Source organism: Macrobrachium rosenbergii, chromosome 17, assembly GCF_040412425.1.
Source record: "Macrobrachium rosenbergii isolate ZJJX-2024 chromosome 17, ASM4041242v1, whole genome shotgun sequence".
Taxonomy (NCBI): domain Eukaryota; kingdom Metazoa; phylum Arthropoda; class Malacostraca; order Decapoda; family Palaemonidae; genus Macrobrachium; species Macrobrachium rosenbergii.
Window position 1 is genome coordinate 38,127,432 of NC_089757.1, and position 23,835 is coordinate 38,151,266.

General features: G+C 34.9%; 1 protein-coding gene across 1 annotated transcript; it reads left to right on the forward strand.

The window, feature by feature from the left end:
• Window positions 1-532: 532 nt before the first annotated feature.
• Window positions 533-22,847, forward strand: LOC136847884 (uncharacterized). The gene is made up of 8 exons (XM_067119893.1): window positions 533-813; window positions 2,744-3,051; window positions 13,981-14,125; window positions 15,035-15,219; window positions 15,799-16,022; window positions 16,413-16,538; window positions 16,756-16,802; window positions 22,477-22,847. Exons 2-8 carry the CDS (start codon window positions 2,755-2,757, stop codon window positions 22,509-22,511), a joined length of 1,059 nt encoding a protein of 352 aa, XP_066975994.1. The 5' UTR covers window positions 533-813; window positions 2,744-2,754; the 3' UTR covers window positions 22,512-22,847.
• The last annotated feature ends 988 nt before the right edge of the window (window positions 22,848-23,835 follow it).

A 23,835-nucleotide genomic window follows, 5' to 3' on the forward strand; every position in this document is an offset into this window, starting at 1 on the left:
ATATATATATATATATATATATATATATATATATATATATATATAACAAAAGTCAACACTATTCGTATATACTAACTACAAGTTCATAAACTCTCTCTCTCTCTCTCTCTCTCTCCTCTCTCTCTCTCTCTCTCTCTCTCTCTCTCTCAATACTAAATATGAACACTCGCAATTGATAAAAAAATAATAAGCCAATATACATATATATTCATAATATATGTATATATATAATACATGTATATGTATATATATATATATATATATATATATATATATATATATATATATATATATATATATATTATATATATATATATATATATATATATATATATATATATATATATATATATATATATATATATCTCAACACTTATAGTACTACGGCTTCATAACTCTCTCTCTCTCTCTCTCTCTCTCTCTCTCTCTCTCTCTCTCTCTCTCTCTCTCTCTCTCTCTCTCTCACGTTTTTTTACCCCCTTCAAGCGAGCTTTAGGATGTATATAACTCCTCTGTTGCCACGTCCTCGCTTAAAAGAGAGAGAGAAAGAGAGAGAGAGAGAAGAAAAAACACCGCCTGCAGAGGTTACTACAAGGGCAAGTCCTAATTCGTGAAGGCTTGAGTCATAAGCTCTGTATCCTTACACAGGCTTTACAGAAGTCATACGAAGACAGTCGTCAGTGTTGCGTCAGAACTGGTGACGGCTGGTTGCGTCCCAACCTCTGGGAGATAAACGTGTGACCTGCGGCTGAGTGACTGACTCCTTCATGCCCGAGAGATTTTTTTAAGCTTCGTCGATTTCTAAGTTAACACGTAAGTATGTGCAGGAACACTCAGGTGGAAGTGCGGTGTCGTGCTTTTAATACTATTTAAATTCGTCATTTTATGGTATAGAGTTCTTTAAAAGAGAATAGCTAAGAAACAATGTAGGGTCCCACGATAGTAGGAAGAGTTTAACTGTGCGTTTTACACCGGATAATAGCATCCTATAAATTTCTGTAATTCGAATATAACCAGTATTCTCCCCATTCGTAACTGTGAACCTATACAATTACCATTCACTTACTGATGAATTTTACACCCACGTTAATTCAAAAGATTTCATTAATAGCGTATGCAATAATCAAGTGAGATTTCAACGCAAAAAAAAAGAGCTGCGTTCCTCAAGTTTTTCCCGTTGCATAAAACAGTTTGTGAATAAGAACCGTATTAACGAGTTCTGATGATATTGCTGCTCTGGGCTTGTTCCATATGAATAGGATTCATCTTCTGAATAATATAATAAGAATAAGTACTGAAAAAATCATTTTGAAGATCAGATCTGTTGTTTAAACTAAAAAAACTCATGCCATCAATAGACCTAAGTAACATACAGTAGTTTACCCCCATCCAAAAACAGACCGAGACTTATACTGAAAATAAAAAGTACTGTAAATGCAACTTCACATTTTTTGAAGTAACAGATTACACAAACACTTTACGTTAACATAATGGTGTCAACAGCACAATAAACTCACAATGTTGAATTCAAATTCTTAGACAAATTCAAACGGCAGCACTATATCAGCCTTTGTTGGCGGGTAGGTGCAAGGTCCTTTGGGTGACACGTGTGCTTACTCTTTAGGGAAACACATTAAAGATTTTATATTTTACATATTTTAGTGTCAGGTTATACACAAAATGGCTATGTCAGATCTTTTATGGTTAATCTGGCCTTTATATCTATTTTTTATAAGGTGTAAACTGGATCCATTATGCAGTATAACATAGATTGCGTAAAGTAGGCCTACATACAATGCCTGTGGATTGTTTGTGCGTGTTGATACACCGACTAGACTATAAGTGCGTAATTTATTTATTTGTAGATATGGTTTTACATTCAGAAGTTTTCTAAACTCGACCTGACAATTTTCACCTGAAAATTGTCAGGTCGAGTTTAGAAAACTTTAAGACCTTTATGCGAACCAATACCACATCCGGAAAGCTGTTTATGGCAATTACATAACAGATTGACATACTTCTAGCCATTTCCCGTTGCAGGAGCTTTGAAAGACGTACGTTGCTAATCTTAGCAACTTTAGGTGTTTTAATTAAGTGTAAAGTTTTCTGTGTTGGCCTTGGGCTATACCGAACTGGATGCCATGAATTAGGTACTTGAGAAGTTAATATTATCCAGTGAACTTATTGTGGAAATAGCCTTCATTTATTTAGTTTTGTCTTCCACCAAAGATTAATTCCGTAATAATAAACTTTGATCAAATACAAATAGTCTCAGTAAGACTATTCTGGCATACCTTTGTCATTCTTCAGGTAAAATACAATGGTGGAATTAATAGTTCACTTGTCAGTCTTATATTAAGTCTGTATTCATTTTGTGTAGATGTTTCAGATTGTTCCCGTTATTGTTCCAATGTAAGTTGATGTAACATTATGAAAAAAATTGTGCTAAGATATTATTAGTAATGTTTTTTTTTCTCTGTTTCACCATACTTTACAAATCGAAATGTTTGAAGTATATATATATATATATATATATATATATATATATATATATATATATATATATATATATATATATATATATATATGTATATATATATATATATATATATATATATATATATATATATATATATATATATATATATATATATATATATATATATATATTGAGATTGTTGTGAATCAGTTGGATATGCATTCTAAAAGACCAGCTCCTAATGACAGTCAATTCTCTCCACAGGAGCCATCACCATGGACAAGTTAGCACTGGTGGTATCCCTCACCTTGTCCACGATCTTGTCAACACAGGTCATCTCAGGTCAGGACTTCCACCTGGGTCGTGACGACTCCTTAATGCCAGGCGTCAGGAGGTACCGCGAGCGATCCGTTACGCCTACCAGACCTCCTTTCGTCGATACTCCTATATTCTTCCCTGGCTTTGAAGGACCCGGAAGGCGCAGCGAAGGACTTCCTGGAGAGGTGTCGCTTCCGAATGAATCGGGAACCTCTTCTGGTGGTGCCCTAGAGCTCCCGCCTAATTTCTCTGAGGTATGGCGTCCTTCTGGGCGAGATTTTAGGGATTTCACGATCCATTTTTTTGGGCTATAAATCCCAAACGGTTGATTCTGGTGTTGCTTTGAAGCTCTCGTGTGACTTTTCAGAGGAATGGCGTCCCACTGGGTGATAATTTGGGTCTTTCATGATACTTTTTTAGGCTGTAAATCCTAAACCGTTGATTAATCCACATGAGAAATACTTAACCGAAGCTGAGTATAAGCCACCCTTAGTCCTACTGGGTGAAATTTTAGGATTTCATGATTTTTTTTTTTTTTGCATAAACAGGTGATTGATCCACCTGACAGATAATTATATAGACTTACCTGAAGCTTCAGTGAGCTTCAGCAAGACTCGATAATGATAGTAATTACAGGGTTGCGAATTTTAGGTGATACCGGATGTTTTTGCTGTACAGCTCACATCCAATATAAGACGTTGGGATCACCTTGGTTGTGTGTGGTTGGGGGGGAAGGGTAGAGGAGTTGAGGGTGACTGGTGTTATGGCTATCGCAGGTGCGTGGGGTTTGTTATTCGCCTTCTCTCTCTCTCTCTCTCTCTCTCTCTCTCTCTCTCTCTCTCTCTCTCTCTGGAGTTTGGCTCGACCGGCTGATGAAGAGTTAGAGGAATTTATTTCTGGTGATAGAAATTCATTTCTCGCTATACTGTGGTTCGGATTCCACAATAAGCTGTAGGTCCCGTTGCTAAGTAACCAATTGGTTCTTAGCCACGTAAAATAAGTCTAATCCTTCGGGCTAGCCCTAGGAGAGCTGTTAATCAGCTCAGTGGTCTGGTAAAACTAAGGTATACATAACTTTTTTCCAGTTGGTTGCTTATTTTTATCTCTCTCTCTCTCTCTCTCTCTCTCTCTCTCTCTCTCTCTCTCTCTCTCTCTCTCTCTCCTTAAAATTTGCCTCTGGTTGGTTGCTTATTTTTATCTCCTCTCTGTGATGTGACATTCTCTCGGTGAGACGTAATCGTTCATGGTCTGGATAATCTACCCGATAATACGCATCTTACATACAATTAGCAAATGAAATATAGCTAAAAGTGTTCGTGAACTATCGGTGATTAGCTTAATATCAGATTAGAGTGATAAACTGTCTAATAAGTTGTTTACGAGTGAATTAATAAAATCTGAAAATCATGGAGGAGTCAACCAACAGTGGCAAAAGGTGGAGAAACCTTGCTTGCATCGGAGATATTCAATATGATGAATTGGCAGAAGGAACTTGGTTTGCTGATCGTGGAGATGAATTGCAACATCGACCAAAAGATGCGAAAACATTCACAGACATATTGAAAGGATACGATCCTTCAAACTGGACAAATCTGTAGAAAATATAATGAAAATAATAGAAGGGATAACAATGAAAGTTCAAGTTATCAAAAAGACTTATAAAGAAAATCTACAAAAATCAACACATTCCATCAAAGAAAATAAGTATGGTGGAATTAGTGAATATATTGATTGATGCAATAGGCAAACGGATGCCTAAAAGCATGTAAACTATGTAGAGTGTGGTATAGCATTGTAAATCCACAAAACCTGATTAGGAAATGCTATGCTTGCCACGCACTCGACACACCCTTCATGTGCTGAAGTAGAGCAAAATAGAAATAAGGACACAAAATATTTTGCTCAACATGTCTAGTATGGATAGACAAGGTCATTAAATCAAGACTTAATGTACAGATTGTGGAGGATGAAGAAGAGGAAGAAGAGGAAAATAGAAAAGAAGAAAATAAGACTGAAAGAGAGAGAAAAGATTAATGAAAACAAAGAACGGGATAATAGTATGGATGCAGAGAAAACTCATAGATTCTACATATGAGGCAATACAGCAACATACATATGAAGAAATAAATTATGACTTGATAAATCAAAATAAAATCCCAAAGAGGTTGTAAACCGGATCTCCCATACTGATGGGGAAAGAACAAGGAAAAAAAAAAAAAAAGAAAGACACAGTATGCACCCTTTTGAAAGAGGAATTGCAGGTTTGGTGAAAGATGTTATTACAAACATCCCAAGATATGTCACAATTATGAGATCTATGGCAAATGTGCATATCTAGATGGCTATGAAGAGGAATGCAGCATCTACATCCAAAATATGTAGAAACTGGAAAGAAGGAAAATGGATGTAGGTTTAATAAGAAATGTAGGTACATGCATCCTGTAGCCATGAAAACCAAAATCAAAATCAAATACATATAAAAAACCAAGGTAAAAATGAAAACAAATAAAGAAAAGAACAAAGATCATGTGATGAAGGCAAAAAGCAAGCCAACAACACATTATGAAATGTCAGCACCACGATATGAGCCATCAGCACCCTAGATATAGCACAAGGAACAAGCAATGTATCTATGATGCTAGGATGGTGCAGATATGGAGATAAGTGCAGGTTTATGCACAAAGTGAATAAATATGAAGCTGGAAGATCAAAATATAATGGAAAAGTTGGATTTTTAATGTATGAATTTCTGGAAATGAAAAAAGATCAACATATCAGAACAGGAAAGAGACATGGGAAAACTTTATTATTACCCATATTAGATAATGGGAGATAATACGCAAACCATCATAGTGATGAACGCATGAGGGTTTAGTTTTGAGTAACTCAAAAGAAAGATAGAGTTCTTAGAAGAACTAACCCAAAAATGAAAAAATAGAAATATTGAATGTAAAGTGAAACCTGGTATTCCCAAAGAGACTGGTAATGATGACCAGATAAAGGGTTTCCAAACTTATAGATCAGATAGAAAAATAGAAATCAAGGGGGAACCGCAATATATGGGAGAGATGCCAATCAAGGAAAAATCTGTGAGAAATATAGTAACACAGAATGTGAATTAATAGCGGTAGAATTTGAATCTGAAAAAATTAGTGAACATTGTAATATATAGACCCCTAATACTAAAGAGTTTGACATAATAATTGAAAAAATTGGATGAAATATGTAGAAATCACAAGGACTGGACTATACTCTAACCGGAGACTTTAACTTTCCTTTTGTAGAATGGAAAGAACGAATAGGAGACTGTGGTTGTATTTATACATATAAAAGAGAGCAATAGTAGTGCAGAAGATAAGAGGCAATTTGAAAAGCTATTAGATATGCTACTAGAACATAACATTCAGCAAATAAATCACCTACCAACAAGAAAAGATAATATTTTAGACCTAGTATTTGTGAATGAGGTGAACTATTTAAAGAAATAATAGTATATAACACGAGTATTTTGGACCATAATGTCATAGAACTAACAGTCCGTTCCAGAACATACGAAAACAGAGAAAAGCAAAGAGACGAAAAAATGGGAAGGATATGGAAAATACAATTTCTATAGTAAGAATATAAATTGGTCAAAAATAAATGAAGAATTAAACAAAGAATGGGAAAACATATTTGTAAGTGATGATATACAGGTAAATACCGATATATTATATAAAATATTAGAGGAAATAGTGGAAAAATATATACCGAAGAAAAAAAGTAATTAGTCACGAATTCCAAGAGACAGAAGGATCTTGTTCCAGAAAATTAGAAAGTGGAAAAAGCTCTTGCAAAAGTAAAGAATGCATGGAAAGTGATGGAACTAAAAAGTAAGATAGAAAATGCAGAACAAAAGATTATACAATCAAAAGAAAATGAAAATGGAACCTAGAAGAAATGACACTACAAAATATCAAGCAAAACCCTAAAATTTTTTTATTCATATGCAAAAAGATGAATAAAATAAGAGTAGAAATAGGCCCTCTAAGAATTGAAGGGCGATTAACGAATGAAAAAAGGAAATATGTAACATATTAGCAGAAAGATATAAGAGTGAATTTACACTAGAATTGACAATGAAGATAATGATACAGAAATAAGAGATGAAAATACTGAATACTTATCAGATATAGATATTACAGAAGCCGATACAGCAGGCTATTAATGAAATTAAAAAATGGATCAGCAGCAGGACCAGATGGAGTACCTGCCATATTGTTAAAGAAAGTGGTTCATTCAATCAAAGCCGCTAGCAATATTATTAAGACAAAGTATAGATACAGGCAAGATTTATGATGAGCATAAATTAGCATATATTACTCCTATTTTCAAAAGTGGTTCAAGACTAGAGGCAAGTAATTATAGGCCTGTGAGTCTGACATCTCATATTATGAAAGTATATGAAAGGGTAATGAAAAAAAAAATATAATGAAACATTTAATGAAAAATAGATTTTTCAATATAGGACAACATGGTTTTGTACCCGGAAAAAAGTACACAAACCCAACTGTTAGTCCACCATGAAAGCATATATAAAAATATGATAAATGAAAAAGATACAGATGTGGTTTACCTAGACTTTGCAAAAGCTTTTGACAAGGTAGATCATAATATATTAGCAAAAAAAAATTAGAAAACATAACATTGTTGATAAAGTAGGAAGATGGATAAAAGAATTTTTGCAAAACAGAAAACAGATAGTGATTGCAAACGATGAGAAATCGGATGAAGCTACGGTAATATCCGTGTACCACAAGGCACGGTGTTAGCTGCATTACTGTTTGTGATTATGATTGCAGACATAGACAGTAATGTTAAAGACTCAGTAGTAAGAAGTTTCTGCAGATGACACAAGAATAAGTAGAGAAATTGCTTGTGATGAAGATAGGAACTCTACCAAAGAGACCTAAACAAAATATATAAATGGGCAGAGATAAATAGGATGGTATTTAACTCTGATAAATTTGAATCAATGAACTATGGTGATAAAGTAGGAATGCTATATGCATATAAAGGACCTAATAATGAGACAATCACAAACAAGGAAGCAGTTAAAGACTTGGTGTGATGTTGAATAGGAATATGTTATGCAGTGATCAAATAGCAATTCTATTGGCAAAATGCAAAGCAAAAATGGGAATGTTGTTCCGGCACTTCAAAACAAGAAAAGCTGAACACATGATTATGCTTTATAAAACGTACGTCGTAGTCCACTTGAATATTGCAATATAATATGGTACCCACACTACCAAAAGGATATTGCACAAATAGAGAGTGTACAAGGTCATTTACAGCTAGAATAGAAGAAGTTAAGGACCTTGACTACTGGGAAAGACTACAATTCTTAAATTTATATAGTCTTGAAAGGAGAAGAGAACGCTACATGGTAATTCAAGCATGGAAACAGATAGAAGGAATTACCGAAAACATCATGGAACTAAAATTATCAAAAAGAGCAAGCAGAGGTAGATTAATAGTGCCAAAAACTATACCAGGAAAATTAAGGAAAGCACACAGGACATCAATCCACCACGCACCAGCATCGATAATGCAGCGTCTATTCAATGCGCTACCAGCTCATCTGAGGAACATAACAGGAGTGAGCGTAGATGTGTTTAAGAATAAGCTCGACAAATATCTAAGATGCATCCCAGACCATCCAAGACTGGAAGATGCAAAATATACCGGAAGATGCGTTAGCAACTCTCTGGTAGACATCAAAGGTGCCTCACACTGAGGGACCTGGGGCAACCCGAACGATTTGTAAGGTCTGTAAGGTAAGGTCTCTCCGGACAACTTAAAAACTGATTATCGCTCATTTCAGGAAGGTCTCTTAAGACACATTCTCTCTCTCTCTCTCTTCTCTCTCTCTCTCTCTCTCTCTCTCTCTCTCTCTCTCCATAATGCCAGTGCCACTGCTTTACTATTTGTGTTATTTACATTGCTGTCGTCAGTGGTAGGAGATACTGTACTTTTCAATCGGAGAGAGAGAGAGAGAGGTCATATCCAACGGAAATTGAGTCAACCTTTTTAAAAACGCCCATATCGCAACCCACTCGATGTTAGTGTGTGCGTGTGTTTTACACCAATGGGAAATCCCGTTTCAACCCTTCGTCAGGAGCAAATTGACCCTCAGTCGTCATTACCAATTTCCAGTTGCCGTTTGCTGTATTTTATTTGTTTATTTGTCAATGAATGAGTAAATAAATAAATGAATGAAGTACTTACACATACAAATGTTATACGAAAGACTTGCGATTCGATCATAAAGAATACATTACTATTAAAGGAAGTTCCTTTGTCATTGTAAACAAGGAGTGGTCCCATTTCTAACAGACTTTATTGTGGCATACTTAAGGGTCTGTTTCTGCGCTCGTGCAGATTCTTTTTGTCTGCATTTGTCTGTACGTTTCTCTTTTCTTGAAGGTTCCTTCTGTTTCTGTATTTGTAAGCTCCAGTTACGCTTTGATTTCATTTGTTAGTTTCATTTGAATAAAAACTATTTGAAACTTGATAATTAATAGTGGTGACATGATCTTATTGTGTGGGTTGCACGTGCCCTTTAAAAATACACTTACATGAGACACATGTCAATACACAGACCTTTTATCATATTATGCGTACCTCAGAGAGAGAGAGAGAGAGAGAGAGAATGTTGCGACTGAAGAGATCTTTCATGAAATGAGTCACAATCAGAATTTAGGTTATCCCCTGATAAATGGCTCTGTCCTTAGAGAGAGAGGGAGAGCTCTTATTTTTCATAAAATATAATGCTTTGGTTTTGGTTTAAAAGCTTTGAGTAAATTTATGGTAGCGGCTAGATAGAGCACTGAACCAAAATTCTTGAAGTCTACTCTTCTAAGCCTTATTCTAAGTTCATCCAAACCTCTCTTGCAAGTTCTGCTGTTAGAGAACATTCGTTATGTTAATAAGGAGCAAAGTTGCTACGCATATTGTGATCTAAAATGTGCAGACCAAATGTATGCAACAGTGGTGTAATATTCGCAAAGTGCGTATGACGTCAAACTCACGGAGCGGGTGACTAGCCACTGGCATTTCTTCATAACTGCCTTTTTATTTATTTTCCTGAATTCGTAGTTTCTCTACTATCAGTGAAGTTAAAAATGGAGTTCATCAATATACTAATTTTACTTTATACTTTGATTTTGATGCTAATATTTCACATTAAGTGATGGAGCTTCTATCAGCTGAATTGGAGCAATTAAAATTTTGTCTAGTTGTGTTCGAAATAAAGACTAGCTTATCCAACTCATGATTAATGACGATTTGTCGTTACTCTTATATGCAACTGGGTTCGTTCAGGGTCTGGTTATAATGATGGTGTTTTTATATATATATATATATATATATATATATATATATATATATATATATATATATATATATATATATATATATATATATATATATATATATATATATATATATATATATATATATATATATATATAATATATATATATATGTACTGTATACATGTGTATATTTATACACATGTATATATATTATATGTATATATACTACAAATTTATCTTTTACACTTCTTTGTCAAAATATCCTTTATCCAATCAATCTGATGGCTCGTTCATATTTTAAAGTCAAAGCATTTAGAATGCTTTTTTTTCCAGTGACGGCTACGACCTTAATTTAAAAAAAAAAGAAAAAAAAAAGAGGGGTTTTCCTCACGTGTATCCCACCAAAATGTCTTTCAGAACAACAAGTTGTCAGAGAAGCGAGATTCGAAAGATTCTGAACAAGGCACACGAGAGGAACCGTAACTATTATCTTAGTGGGGTCTATTTGCAGAGGCTGAGTCTTCTGGGAAAGGAACATGGCTCATTTTCTGGGAAAAGTGGGATTCTCTGAAAACAAGGCCTAACTCTAATGAAGTCAGATGATTAAGTTGAATGACTCTGAAGGTCATTTGGATAAACATCAACACTTACAGCACTGCTTGAGAGACATTGGCATGATTATAAAAAAGTTACTATGATTTGATTTTGGTTATGGTCTGGAATATTTTTTTGATTGTGGTTAGATTATGATTACTTGCTTTTTCACTTCTCTGATTATGATTTAATTATGATTACTATTGGTATCTTTTATTGTGATTAGATTTTTTCTTTGTGTGCATGATTAGATTATGATTGTAATCGCATTTTGCTGTGATTATTCATAAAAAGTAATGATTAGCAATGATTAAGTACAATGCCCAAGTAGTTAGCAAACTACATCTATTTGGTGCACTGTTTCATATTTGAGTACATTAATGTAACCTTTTAAATCCCATCACAATAAAAAAAATTCTAGAACATAATCAAAATCAAATCATAATAATTTTTTTTATAATCATGCCCATGTCTGGAACTTGAGAATGTTCTTCTAAGAGGTGACCAAACGTTCGTGTTTGTTAAAAGTCTGAAGTCAGAATCTTTGTGCCTCATCTCACGTCGAGGGATATTGTAAAATCAAAATTCCATAGCCAGTGTTCTAAAACATCAGGCTACAGAATCAGTGTTGCCTGTTTCATGTTAAGGAATGTCGGAGAGTCAGAATCAATTTGCCATCGAATGCAACGCGCTAATGCCAGAATTACTTTTGAATTAACCAATTACTGACATTTAAAACTTCTGTATTTGAGACGGAAAGAGCGTAATGTGTTGCCAGACATCTTGCACATATATAAAGAATAACGGTCCGTAATTAAGCATATAGGAAAAGCAATTAGTAAACAACATAATGAAGAGCAATTATGGACAGAGGTGCCACACGATTGGGTCGGCATTTCAGCTGAAAAGATATCATCTGTAACTTATCAGTTTTCTCTCGTGAGACCTCAGGACACGTTCAGAACAAAAGTATACAATATTCGCGTTGGTTCTAAGTCCAAGCTCAAGAGCCAGTGCAAGCTGTTGACACAACTTGGGTAAATAAAGGAGAGTGTTTTGCAAGTCACTGATGATTAACAAAATCCTGCCAGCTGTGGGATAACCATTATCTCCCTGTGACGCATTTAAGCGGACCGGATTTGTGGAAAGTGCTTGTTTCTGAATGTATAGGTACTTAGAATAGATATATATATAATATATATATATATATATATATATATATATATATATATATATATATATATATATATATATGTGTGTGTGTGTGTGTGTGTGTGTGTATACATAAATACATATGTATATATATAAATATGTGTATTTATATGCATATATATATATATATATATATATATATATATATATATATATATATATGTATATATATATATATATATATATATATATATATATATATATATATATATATATATATATATATCTTTATTGTGACGATTGATATTTGAATATAGAGTTGATATTTGCATTCTCTTGTCTTTTCATATGCAAAGGTCAGCTGTAATCTGTAGAAACAAATTTATTCATCTCCTCATTTTGTATTATAAATGATGACAAAAGTATGTCATATATTGCCAGCAAGAATGCGTATATACTTCCAGAGGTTCATATTGGAATGAAAATCTTATTGTCAAGATTACACGAAAATTCATAAACAAAAATATGAATATTAATACGAAGACTGAAAGTATAAAACTTAATGACAAGGCTGTGAAGTACAATATTGAGGCACACAGGCCAAAACAATGAATATAAACATTTATTCTGAACGTAAATGTTTATGTTCTTTTCTTTCTTTCTCTCTCTCTCTCTCTCTCTCTCTCTCTCTCTCTCTCTCTCTTTGTTTCTCTCTATATATATATATATATATATATATATATATATATATATATATATATATATATATATATATATATATATATATATATATATATAAATATAATATATAATTTTGTTTATATACATAGAGAGAGAGAGCATGAACATATATATATATATATAAATATATATATATATATATATATATATATATATATATATATATATATATATATATATATATATATATATGTGACCAAAAATCAGTTAATGTAGTGACAGTTATAATAAAATATATATAATACACATATATATGTATGTATAAATATATATATTTGATTATAATCGTCACTACATTACATGTTTTTGTTCAGTAGTTTTGAAAGATTAAAATTTTGCAGTGGCGTATAAGAACAGTTTAAACCGAAACTTGATCCCAGAGTTCTGACAGCTAAAAAAGTGCAGATGTTATTACGTGCTGTTTTTGGGAGTGGTTGCGATATAGGAGAAAAAAATTTTAAGGTCGATATATTCAGGATTTTAGAAATTTAAAAAACATAATGAGTTCCTTGAATATCTGTGATGGTCTCATGTCAGACCTGAACATATTTTGGTCATTCATGCAAAATATATAAATGTTTATGTATAATACGATTGGGTAAAATAGAGGTTTGTTTCAGTGTATTTTACCTAGGTGAGTGACAGTTTTGCAAGCCATATTTTTCTCACTTTCTCTAAATCTTCAGCTGAAAAAAACCTTGTGGACAGAGTCAACAGATCTTATTTACAAACCCAAGGGGGCTCCAAAGGAAAGTCAGCCTGCAAAGAGAAACAGGTTATAGGACAAGTTTGCATGTCACCAGTGAGAAATATTTGACATATATTCACTGTAATGAAAGGCCACTTTCAAAATGTAAGTGAAGGAACTTAACCATAATGAATCAACACTGATATAATGTTTCTATTCTCTCATATATATCAAATATTTCTCATTGGTGACATGCAAACTCGTCCTTATACATCTATTAGTACTGTAACATTGCTCTGATTATCTCGTAAGCTTTCACAAAACCTTGCTTTTATCTTTGCAGCGTTCCTTAGGCCCCTAGCTGCGACCCCTGTAATTCCTTTCACTATGCCTCTGTTCGTATTCTCTCTTCCATCTTACTTTCCAGCCTCTCCTAACAATTGTTTCATTGTGCAACTGCAAAAGGCTTTCCTCTTGTTAAACCTCTAAAACCTTTTTACTCTCAATTTCCCTTTCAGCGATGAATTACCTTATAAGTACCAGAGCCTGTCTATTGGTCTAAATTTTATATTCCATCCCATCTATGACTACTACTATTTAGATGATTATCGCTCTAATCTTTCACGGAACCTTATTTTACTCACCAACAGATAAACGTCAGCGTTCTCAACCGGATCAATTCCATAACCAACATCTCTGACTTTGCGTCGTTATTCGACCTTGAACTTCCCCAGCCCAAGCCAACCTTCGAGTTCAGTTTCGACGTCAGTGGCAGGATTGGAGACTCTGTCTCAGGTGAGTTAGAGAAGGACATTATATTATATATATATATATATATATATATATATAAATAAATATATATATATATATATATATATATATATAATTGGCCACGGGAATCTTTAATGATTTACATGCAATTTCCTTCTTATCGTTTTCTGTTTAGTTTTAACATTGCCACTGAATAGGTTGGTCCATATCTTCTTACTTTTTATATATAATTTTTTTTTATGTATTTTTAGAGAGATTTTGTTTTTGTTTTTTACGTTGGTTTTAATTGTCCCTTCTATTTTTAATTTTTTTTTGTATTAATTTTAAATTTCTAAATTTGTACTTTTATTATTTATTTTTCAAATGACACCATGTTCTTTCCGCCCCATTGAATACCTGCTGAATTACCGCTGTTTGATATATATATATATATATATATATATATATATATATATATATATATATATATATATATATATATGTATATATATATGTATATATATATTATATGTATATATTTGTATTAACTTTACTTTTATTACTTTTTTTTCAGTGGCTTGTTCTTGAAACTGGAATGTCAAGTCAGTGGCCCCTTTGATGGGCTTGTTCCATATGAATGGGGTTCATCTTTTGAATAATAATAATAATAATAATAATAATAATAATAATAATAATAATAATAATAATAATAATAATAATAATAATGATAATGATAATGATAATAATAATAATTTTGGTGATGTGAATGTTCAATGTGCATATGGGTTGATATCGCATGCATGCACACACACTCATGTATGTACGTAAGTTTATCTCTGTACTCCACATTCACAAACACAGAAAGAGGATATGGCGGGACAGATCTATGTGCTGTCTATATCTTTATTTATATCTGTCTATATGTGTGTTCAAAATGTCGATCTCAACTTCCAGAGGATGGGGAAACTTTCGAGATGGCTAACTGTAAGCCAGAACTGGTGACTGTTCCTCTGGAACTCCCAAGCCAGGCTGACACCATGTTCTTCCCAACCTGCGTCAGACTTGAGCAGTGTGGTGGATGTTGCTATGGTCCTCTCCTGACATGCAGGCCAACTGTTACCAAGGTCGTGAAAGTAAAGGTAAATCTGAAACTCCTTCTCTTTCCTTCAACTCAACGTTTAAAAAGCCTGCCACTGATACTACTGTATTAAGTCTCCTTGTGTGTCACGCTGGTAGTGGAAACCCGTGATTACACCAACATTTCAGTGTCACATTGTTGTAAAAGAAACACCAGTTTTCACAAGCATTTCACAATATGGATATGCGAGGATATTACATTATTTACTTGAGCAAAATAAATTTTCTTTTTAGCAGCAAGGAAACACTCTGCCAAAGACTTCAACAGTGCCTTAACCATCTAGTACAATTCAGATCAGATCTTTCACATCCAAGAGGTGTTAAGTGATTCGAAAAGCTTTTTTTGGGGTAACTAATCATATAGAGAACGTTAGACCTTGAGATTATTGAGGCATACTTCTTAAAAATTATTCAGATAGGTTTTCCTGTCGTGGTGAAGAGTGAAATAGTTGAAGCTCTCCACTCGTTTAACCGAGAAGTACATTAGCAGTCTAAGAAATAACTTGAAAGATGGATTAGCTGTCACTTACAATGGCTTGCCCCCTTCAACGGTAATCATTTCCTCCTTCCCTCATCGGCAGGTTCTGAAAATAAGCACAGTAAGCAGCTCTAACACCGTCAGAGGAGGTGAAGGAGGAGGAGGAGGTGGAAGACGTCTCAGACGCCAGAGCCAGCAGAGTTATCATCTGGTGGAGGTCGTGAAACACACGGCTTGTGAATGCGGCTGCAGAGTGCGAGAGGAAGACTGCAATTCGGACCTCCACGTTTATTTCGAGGGCGAATGTGCTTGCAAGTGCAAGAACAAGTAAGTGATGTCTAGAACCACTTATTCTTTTGGCTGGGACTTTCCTATGTGCCCCCTTTTTTTCGTGGTACTCTTATGAATTATGCGTAAAATCAGTTTATGTCTTTATGTACTGAAACTGATGTTGTCAAATATCTGGAAGGTATTTTTGATATCTTTTCAACTAAGCTTTCCTTTCTCTGTAACTTTATCGTCTTTGTTATTACTTCTATTCTATCTTATCCTTTCCTATCATACCTTTTATTTCAGTTTTTCTTACCACCTTCTTGCATTCTTAGCCTTTTTTGTTTACTTTTCTGTTATCTCTCCCTCTTTCATTCGTCTGTTTCCATTTTCTTTATCATTTGGTCTCCCGTTTCAATCTTTTTTTTTTTTTTTTTTTTTGCACAGGGACGAGCAGACCAAGTGTGAACAGCAGAACTCAACGAAGTACTGGGACAACGAGTCCTGTAACTGTTTCTGTCGCAGAGCGGCTGACTGTGGGACTGGGGAGATTTTCTCACAGACAACATGCGGGTAAGGCTTTAAAAAAAGTCAGGCTAGTAAGTCTAAAATCCTTGCGTGGATCGAGAATAATGACCAAAAACTGTTTTTTAATCTTGCTCAGGAACACCTGGAAGTGCAAGAGCGTATGGGGCACATGAACTTGTTGAATTTCATAAAACATCACTATAAGTCTACACAATTATGGCCCTATTTCCACTGACCACTGCTTTGTGTTTATCACCAACAGCTGCGAACGCCTCGGAGCCAGACATGGACTAGTCCGTGGAGAAGAAGGTACTGAAGCTTGAACCGTCCCCTTGAACATTAGCATGGCATGACTCCTAACCCAGTATCGCCAGTAATCTAAGCCTCTGAGATTTCAGTATCAGTTGACTGTTGAGCTTGGGTAGACCTTCATCATCTTGGTTCTCGTATCTTTCTGTTGCTGCTGCATGACTTAATAACCCACGTTTTGAGAACATTTGAAATGGGGTCTTGGTTTTGTTGTGAGAGAATTGTAATACAGAAGTTTTCAGTGCTTATCCAACACTGGGATGCCCATTCTGTATCGTAGGAATTAAGACTGTGCAAAGAGCTATAAGTATAAATAACCTAGCTGTAGATATTATTCTGTAGTGTGTTTTTTTTTTAATAATTACTTGGTGAATCCCTGAGTAGAATAAAAATATGCACCATAGCTGTTTATGTACAGTAGATGCCAGGGAACTTTGATTTTCAGACTATGAAGCACCCATTGCATTGATGACTAGAAATGAAATTCATTCATAAGATACCTAACAACTCTTATTCCAACCTTTTCGAGTAATCTACCGTCACGTGAAGCAGGCTTAGCATAGCACACTCATAAGTCAAGACAGTGATGAAGTCGTGTTGCGCATATCTAAGTAGGCCAAGAATTCCATAGACTAATTTTGGCCCTCCTAACCATAGCTTTTTCTTGTAAGCTACGGCTGCATGCAGTATGTGTGGCCTGTTCCACTATCATAGGACCTCTTTGCATTGTCCCAGATGTGGAAGAGGCGCATGGGAATATTTTTATTCTTGATGGTGAATGGAAAAGGATATTATCATCCTAGTACCGTTCTGGGAAGGTTCAAGTTCGAATCCTGGCACGGAAAGTGCACTTACTCTGTAAATTTCCCAAAGGGGAATAAGTTAACTTGCTAGGTACAGAGAATTGGATATGTATGGGTTGTTTTTTGCTTAATATTTAAAAGCATAAGAAGTTGTTTGTATACATATATAATATACAGTATATATATGTATATATATATATATATATATATATATATATATATATATATAGAGAGAGAGAGAGAGAGAGAGAGAGAGAGAGAGAGAGAGAGAGAGAGAGAGAGAGAGAGAGAGATAGCTTTGTTATTATTTCTGATGTGACTTTTTTTGTACATTCAGAAATTAAGCCACATAAAAACATCACATCGAACCCACTTTACCTTGGGAATAACTTACACTTAAAGGGAATTATACAAAAAGATGTGCATCTACTCCATCAACGATTCGAACCTGCTTCTTTTGGATTTGATACACAGATGATACTGACTTATCCACTCAGCTATCCTGCCCGGTGCACTGATCATTTACAATTTACATTTGAGTCTAAAGGTTTCACTTTTCAAAGTGAATCCGATATTAAGGGGTATTTGTAGATTAATATTATATATATGTATATATATATATATATATATATATATATATATATATAATATATATATATATATATATATATATATATATATATATATATATATATATATATATATATATATATATAAAGTACGAATGTGCCCTGCAATATCTTGACTTTGAGTGATTGATGGTCGGTCGTGTAGACAGTGCATATCACTCCAGCTGTTTTATGTGACTGTGTTATGCATATATCACTGTCTAGCACTGTGCTTTCAATTTTCTCTTTGCAAAGTTAATATACACTAGTTTTGATTGGCAAAATCGTGATTTGGGTATAAAAACAATTATTTGTATGACTACTTTATCCACTGGAGTTACCTATGTGGTATCACATTGGTATTCACCACACACATAAAAGCAGGAGTGCCATGAAAACCAACTACAGAGGTAGTTGTACACTAGGGCTCAAGAGGTTGGTTAGTTTTAGTACTGGGGAACTAAATTGTACAGTTACGTGTTCAAAAATGTTACAGTACTCACAGCGGAATTCATAATGAAATGCACTGCCTGGTGGTCAGCAACCATTCAGGATGGAGTAACTAACAAGAAGCTTGAGCGTGATTCACAATTATTATAATATTAGTGACAAGCGACTAGCATTTACAGTAAAATATATGGACTTCTTATTTCCCAGTTCAGGCTTTATCATCCAGAGCAAACCTGATTTGTTCTGAGCTTCAGTCACCCAGTCATTGTTGTCTGGATTCCATCAACGTTGCGGATTTATGAAGCTTCATTTCTATGGCAAGGTAGACTCAAGGGGTCCTTGAGTTGCAACATGGGTATAGAAACTCAAGAACAGTGCCAAATAATGCCACTTGACCGTGGATATGCAGCTTCTCTCTCTCTCTCTCTCTCTCTCTCTCTCTCTCTCTCTCTCTCTCTCTCTCTCTCTCTCTCTCTCTCTCTCTCTCACAGCTCAACTGTCAGGGTAGGCAGGGGTTCTTCCTCAGGCTCACACACACACACACACTTACTCTCTCTCTCTCTCTCTCTCTCTCTCTCTCTCTCTCTCTCTCTCTCTCTCTGTTAAGGAGATGTGCTGAGAAAAGAGCACAATTCCACAAGAAGAGGCTTTGTGGATTGTAATGAGTATTGTTCTTATGTGGGTGGAAGGTCATCAGGTTTCTGTACAGCCTGCAAGGAGGCAGGTCTTCAAGCCTTAAACAGGTCAGTGTCTAGGTCGAGTCAAAACAGGTCAGTGTCTAGGTCGAGTCAAAACAGGTCAGTGTCTAGGTCGAGTCAACAGGTGTGACCTCCAACATCTGGAGATCAGAGGGTCTTGCCCAAAAAAATGGCAGAGAATTGACCTGCTAGATGAGGGTTAGTGGTCATCTTTAGCTTTTTTCGACCTCATCTCCATCCAACCAATCACCTTCAGGATTCGATGCCTAAAGTGAAAGAAATTCTAATTATTATTATTATTATTCAGAAGATGAACCCCATTCATATGGAACAAACCCACAGGGGACATTGACTTGAATTCAAGCTTCCTAAGATACGGTGCTTATTTAAAAGAACAACAGAAAGTAATAGGTTTTTGAGTGAACTGATAATTAGAAAGAGCTGGAAAATATGTCAATGAGTGTTCAGGAAAGTAAGAAGAACAGGCTAAGCCAAAATTGGACTAACAGTGGACAGACGTACCACTGTCCTTGTTTCCACTCTCTCTGAATCTGAGTTTTGTTACTGTTTTAAATTAAGGCAAAGTATGTTAATCTCTCACGTTAAATGAAAAGCTGACATAGAAAATGTGAGTATATAATGATACACCAGTATCAGTGGCAAAGACAGTGAGGATATGCCTTGTGATAATTCTGAAATATAACCGTCTGTTAAATATAAGATTATTATTACTAACCGACTTCAACTCAAGGGCTCCAGTTGGGAAAAAAGCACTGCACTGGATGAAATACAAAGTAAAGATTGAATTATATAAGAGAAATAACAGGAAACAAATAAGATTAGACAAATAAATTACGATAGTCTCGTGTGAGCATGCTAAGCCCAAAAAAAAGGCAATTTTACCTAGTTTTTTAGGCCCCAACGGTTCAACAGCCTGTCTTAGGGGAAAGTCTTTCAACAGGAAAGGTAAGACCTTCAGAATGGCATGACCAGAAACTCTGAATGTATATTCTGTAGTGCATGACAGTCGAGCTGCTGGATTAAGAAACTTAATGCAACTCAGTTTTTTTGTCTATTCATACAAGCTGTAACAGATGCGTGTAGCCTGGATTTTGTACCAGGTAGTATTTTAAAGCAGCTTTCACGCACGTACAGCCTTCACTGCTACATGTAGCACTCGTAAGTTAAGAAAATTATGAAAAAAGATAAATAGTTTTAGAAAGAGTACAAAAGTACAAAAAAAAATGAAAATGAAATTCAAGTTAATGATGGACAACATATTTCCTGTGCCATCCCTTACTGAGTCTGCTTTCAGTACCCATAGAGCGCATTTGTGTTATGAAATTAATTATATATACTGTACGTTAGTATATATATACGGTATATATATATATAATATATATATATACATGTATAGACAGACAGATAGATAGAGGCATCATTGCCTTAAATTTCTAATATATACTCGAGTATGAAAAGTAACTGAGCTTAACATAATGATAAGTCTTTCATTATCAGATGCCACAGGCATTTAGACTGCCGTAAAAATACGATTTTCAAGCTCTCTCTCTCTCTCTCTCTCTCTCTCTCTCTCTCTCTGTTCTTCATTGGATGAGTCGGCATCGTCGTCGGCTACCACTCTGCTGGGCCCGCGTTCGATTCTCCGACCGGCCAATGAAGAATGAGAGGAATTTATTTCTGGTGATAGAAATTCATTTCTCGTTATAATGTGGTTCGGATTCCACAATAAGCTGTAGGTCCCGTTGCTAGGTAACCAATTGGTTCTTATAGGTACGTAAAATAAGTCTAATCCTTCGGGCCAGCCCTAGGAGAGCTGTTAATCAGCTCAGTGGTCTGGTTAAACTGAGATATACTTAACTTTCTCTCTCTCTCTCTCTCTCTCTCTCTCTCTCTCTCTCTCTCTCTCTCTCTCTCTCATACTGGGTCAGATAAAAGGAAAACTAATTGATCGTTACAAAGGTATGGAAAATTGAGGAAAATGTTCAAGTTTCCTCTTTTCCAGAGTCAAACAGAACGCAAGAATTGTCCCTTGAAAACTAGTGACCACCTGGAAGGAAAACCTCCGCTCTTGTGTGGTATCCTAGAGGTTCCCTTTAGGATGCCCCCTTGGCCAATTGCAGCAGAATAAGCCTCAGAACCTCCTCCTTGAGCGTCAAACTCCTCCACGCAGTCACCCTCTTAATGTGAAAAAGAGGCGTGAAAGAGAACAGTGCCTAAGAGTGGGGTGTCCATTCTTGGAGAGAATTTCCTGTAACGCAGTGAGAAATAAATCTCGTTGGGAAAATTAAAGTAAAAAATGATGGGGAATGTTTATGAATATTTATTTGTGAAAATTCATATATATATATATATAATAATATATATATATATATATATATATATATATATATATATATATGTATATATGACTTTTCATAAAGAAATACAAACATCATATTTCAAGTATGTATTGGAAGCCCAGAAAACAATGGCACTTATTTACAACTGGGTGAACTGCTCAAGTTCTTAAATATAGATAACTTAGTTTATTCATTTTTCTCTGTCTATCTAAGTAACTTAGGATACAGTATCACTTACTTCAGAGATGTAAACCTCTGGAGAGTCGGTCTTTTGAACATCCTCTTAAAAGGAGGTCACATTTAAGTATACATGGTCTTGGAGGAAATAGGTCAAGCGGGGAAAAGTTGATGTCCCTGAAATATGATATTCCCCAGCATTACTAGATTCACATTGCAAGTTAATTAGATTAGAAGTCAATTAGAAATTGGTCAAAATGAAAAAAATCTTCGGAAAATGGAGAAAGGGTCCAATGTGGGATCATTTGTTGATAGGTCGAAATTGCTCAAAATAAAAAAAAATAAAAATTCACCAAAAATGGGGAATTGGGTCACTGTGGGATTTAGGTGCTCATGGCATCTTTTGCTCATATCATGACCCTCTGTGTCAAGTTTGGTGCAGCTGAGTTGCCAAACACTGATTTAGAGGCTAAAGAGTGAAAAAGTTACAGATTAAGAGATTAAACTTGACTTGAAAGTATTTGTTTTTAATCGTTTTTTTATGTTTTTTGTTTTTTTAATTTTCTTTTTCTTTGCAGTCACAGTTGCTGCAAGACGACGCAGAAACCTGTAAGAGTGCCACTTGTGTGAGGGTGAGTGCCACCTGGAGAACGCACTGGTCGAAGTCTCTATATTTTAATAGTACTGTTTGTTATATATATAATATATATTTCACTATACACTATAAAATGAAGTTTTGTTATATTATCTCGATGTGACCAACATTTTTTCCTTATTGGGAATATTTTTTACTGACTTGCTACTCGTTTTATTTGTGTTATGGAAACTTCCTAATCCAGTTAGTTCTGTCGAATTTATCTCCTGAAAATGTAGACAAGAGACAAGAAAAATAAGATAAACATTTTGCAGCAGTTTTGTTTGAGGAATATTTAATATACGTACGTATATTTGACAGCTTTTTTTATCAAGGAGATTAAGGCAACAACAGTCATCAATGAAGTAGCATTAAGAAAAAATATTCGGGACTGAAAACCTGTACTTTTATTTTGCAGTGGTATGACACTTTCCAGTTAAAGCGTATGGGAAATAATTTTGGGTGAAGGGGGAAAATTCCATGAAATATATACGTAAATAATTAACAGGTAAATGTTTAGTAAGGAAATTAAAATCACTACTGTACGACAATGAGCAGATGCAATTCTGTTCGAGAAATGACGAGAGTTGGTTGAACACTTTCGGAAAAGATGCTGATACATTTCGTATGCTATAGATAGAGAAAGAGAAACCAAAACGATCTTAAACGCAAGAGCCTGTGCTGGAAAAGGCCTTTTCTCAGGCGGTGTTGCCCAAGATGATCGTGTGCAGAAGTGGGGTCTTCATTTTACGGTCTGCAACACCAAGCGTGGACAAAATTTCCACACTGTTTAGGGGATTATTGTGGTCAGATATATCATTTTCTTATACATGATCCGTTGACCTACTGTATAATCTCAGTCATTTGTGTGTTTAAGTTTCTGTTTAAATAATAATGACTGAATAAAGAGCCATCAAAGAATGGTTGTTTACGCCGAATCATGAAGCAGCAAAAGTCTATCGAGCGATGTCTTGATTGATATGTCCAGGATCCAGCCTTCTCTGGATCCTGGACACGTCAAATACAGGCGACAACAGAGTGGCAGCTTTAGGTTTCCATTTAATGAAGGTAATTTAATAAATATTTAAAATTGTTTTAATAAATCCAAGAGTGGTTGTGATAAAGTTGATAAGGGAGGTTTATGGGAAATGATCTTTAGACTGTGAAGGAAAGCATATATCGTTTTACATACGTTAGATTTTACCGATGGCTAAACGAATTTAAAATTTAGGCGAGTGTGGAAGCCAGTGGTGTCACTGGTGGAAATTTGACTGACGAGTTGTGAGAACACTGCGGCTGCGGG

Bases quoted from the DNA above. Each gene is read 5' to 3' on its own strand.
- LOC136847884 (XM_067119893.1), top strand. From the start codon at position 2,755: ATGGACAAGTTAGCACTGGTGGTATCCCTCACCTTGTCCACGATCTTG. The intron at 15,220-15,798 runs GTAAATCTGAAA...CCTCATCGGCAG, and splicing joins CCAAGGTCGTGAAAGTAAAG to GTTCTGAAAATAAGCACAGT. The intron at 16,803-22,476 runs GTACTGAAGCTT...TTTTCTTTGCAG, and splicing joins ACTAGTCCGTGGAGAAGAAG to TCACAGTTGCTGCAAGACGA.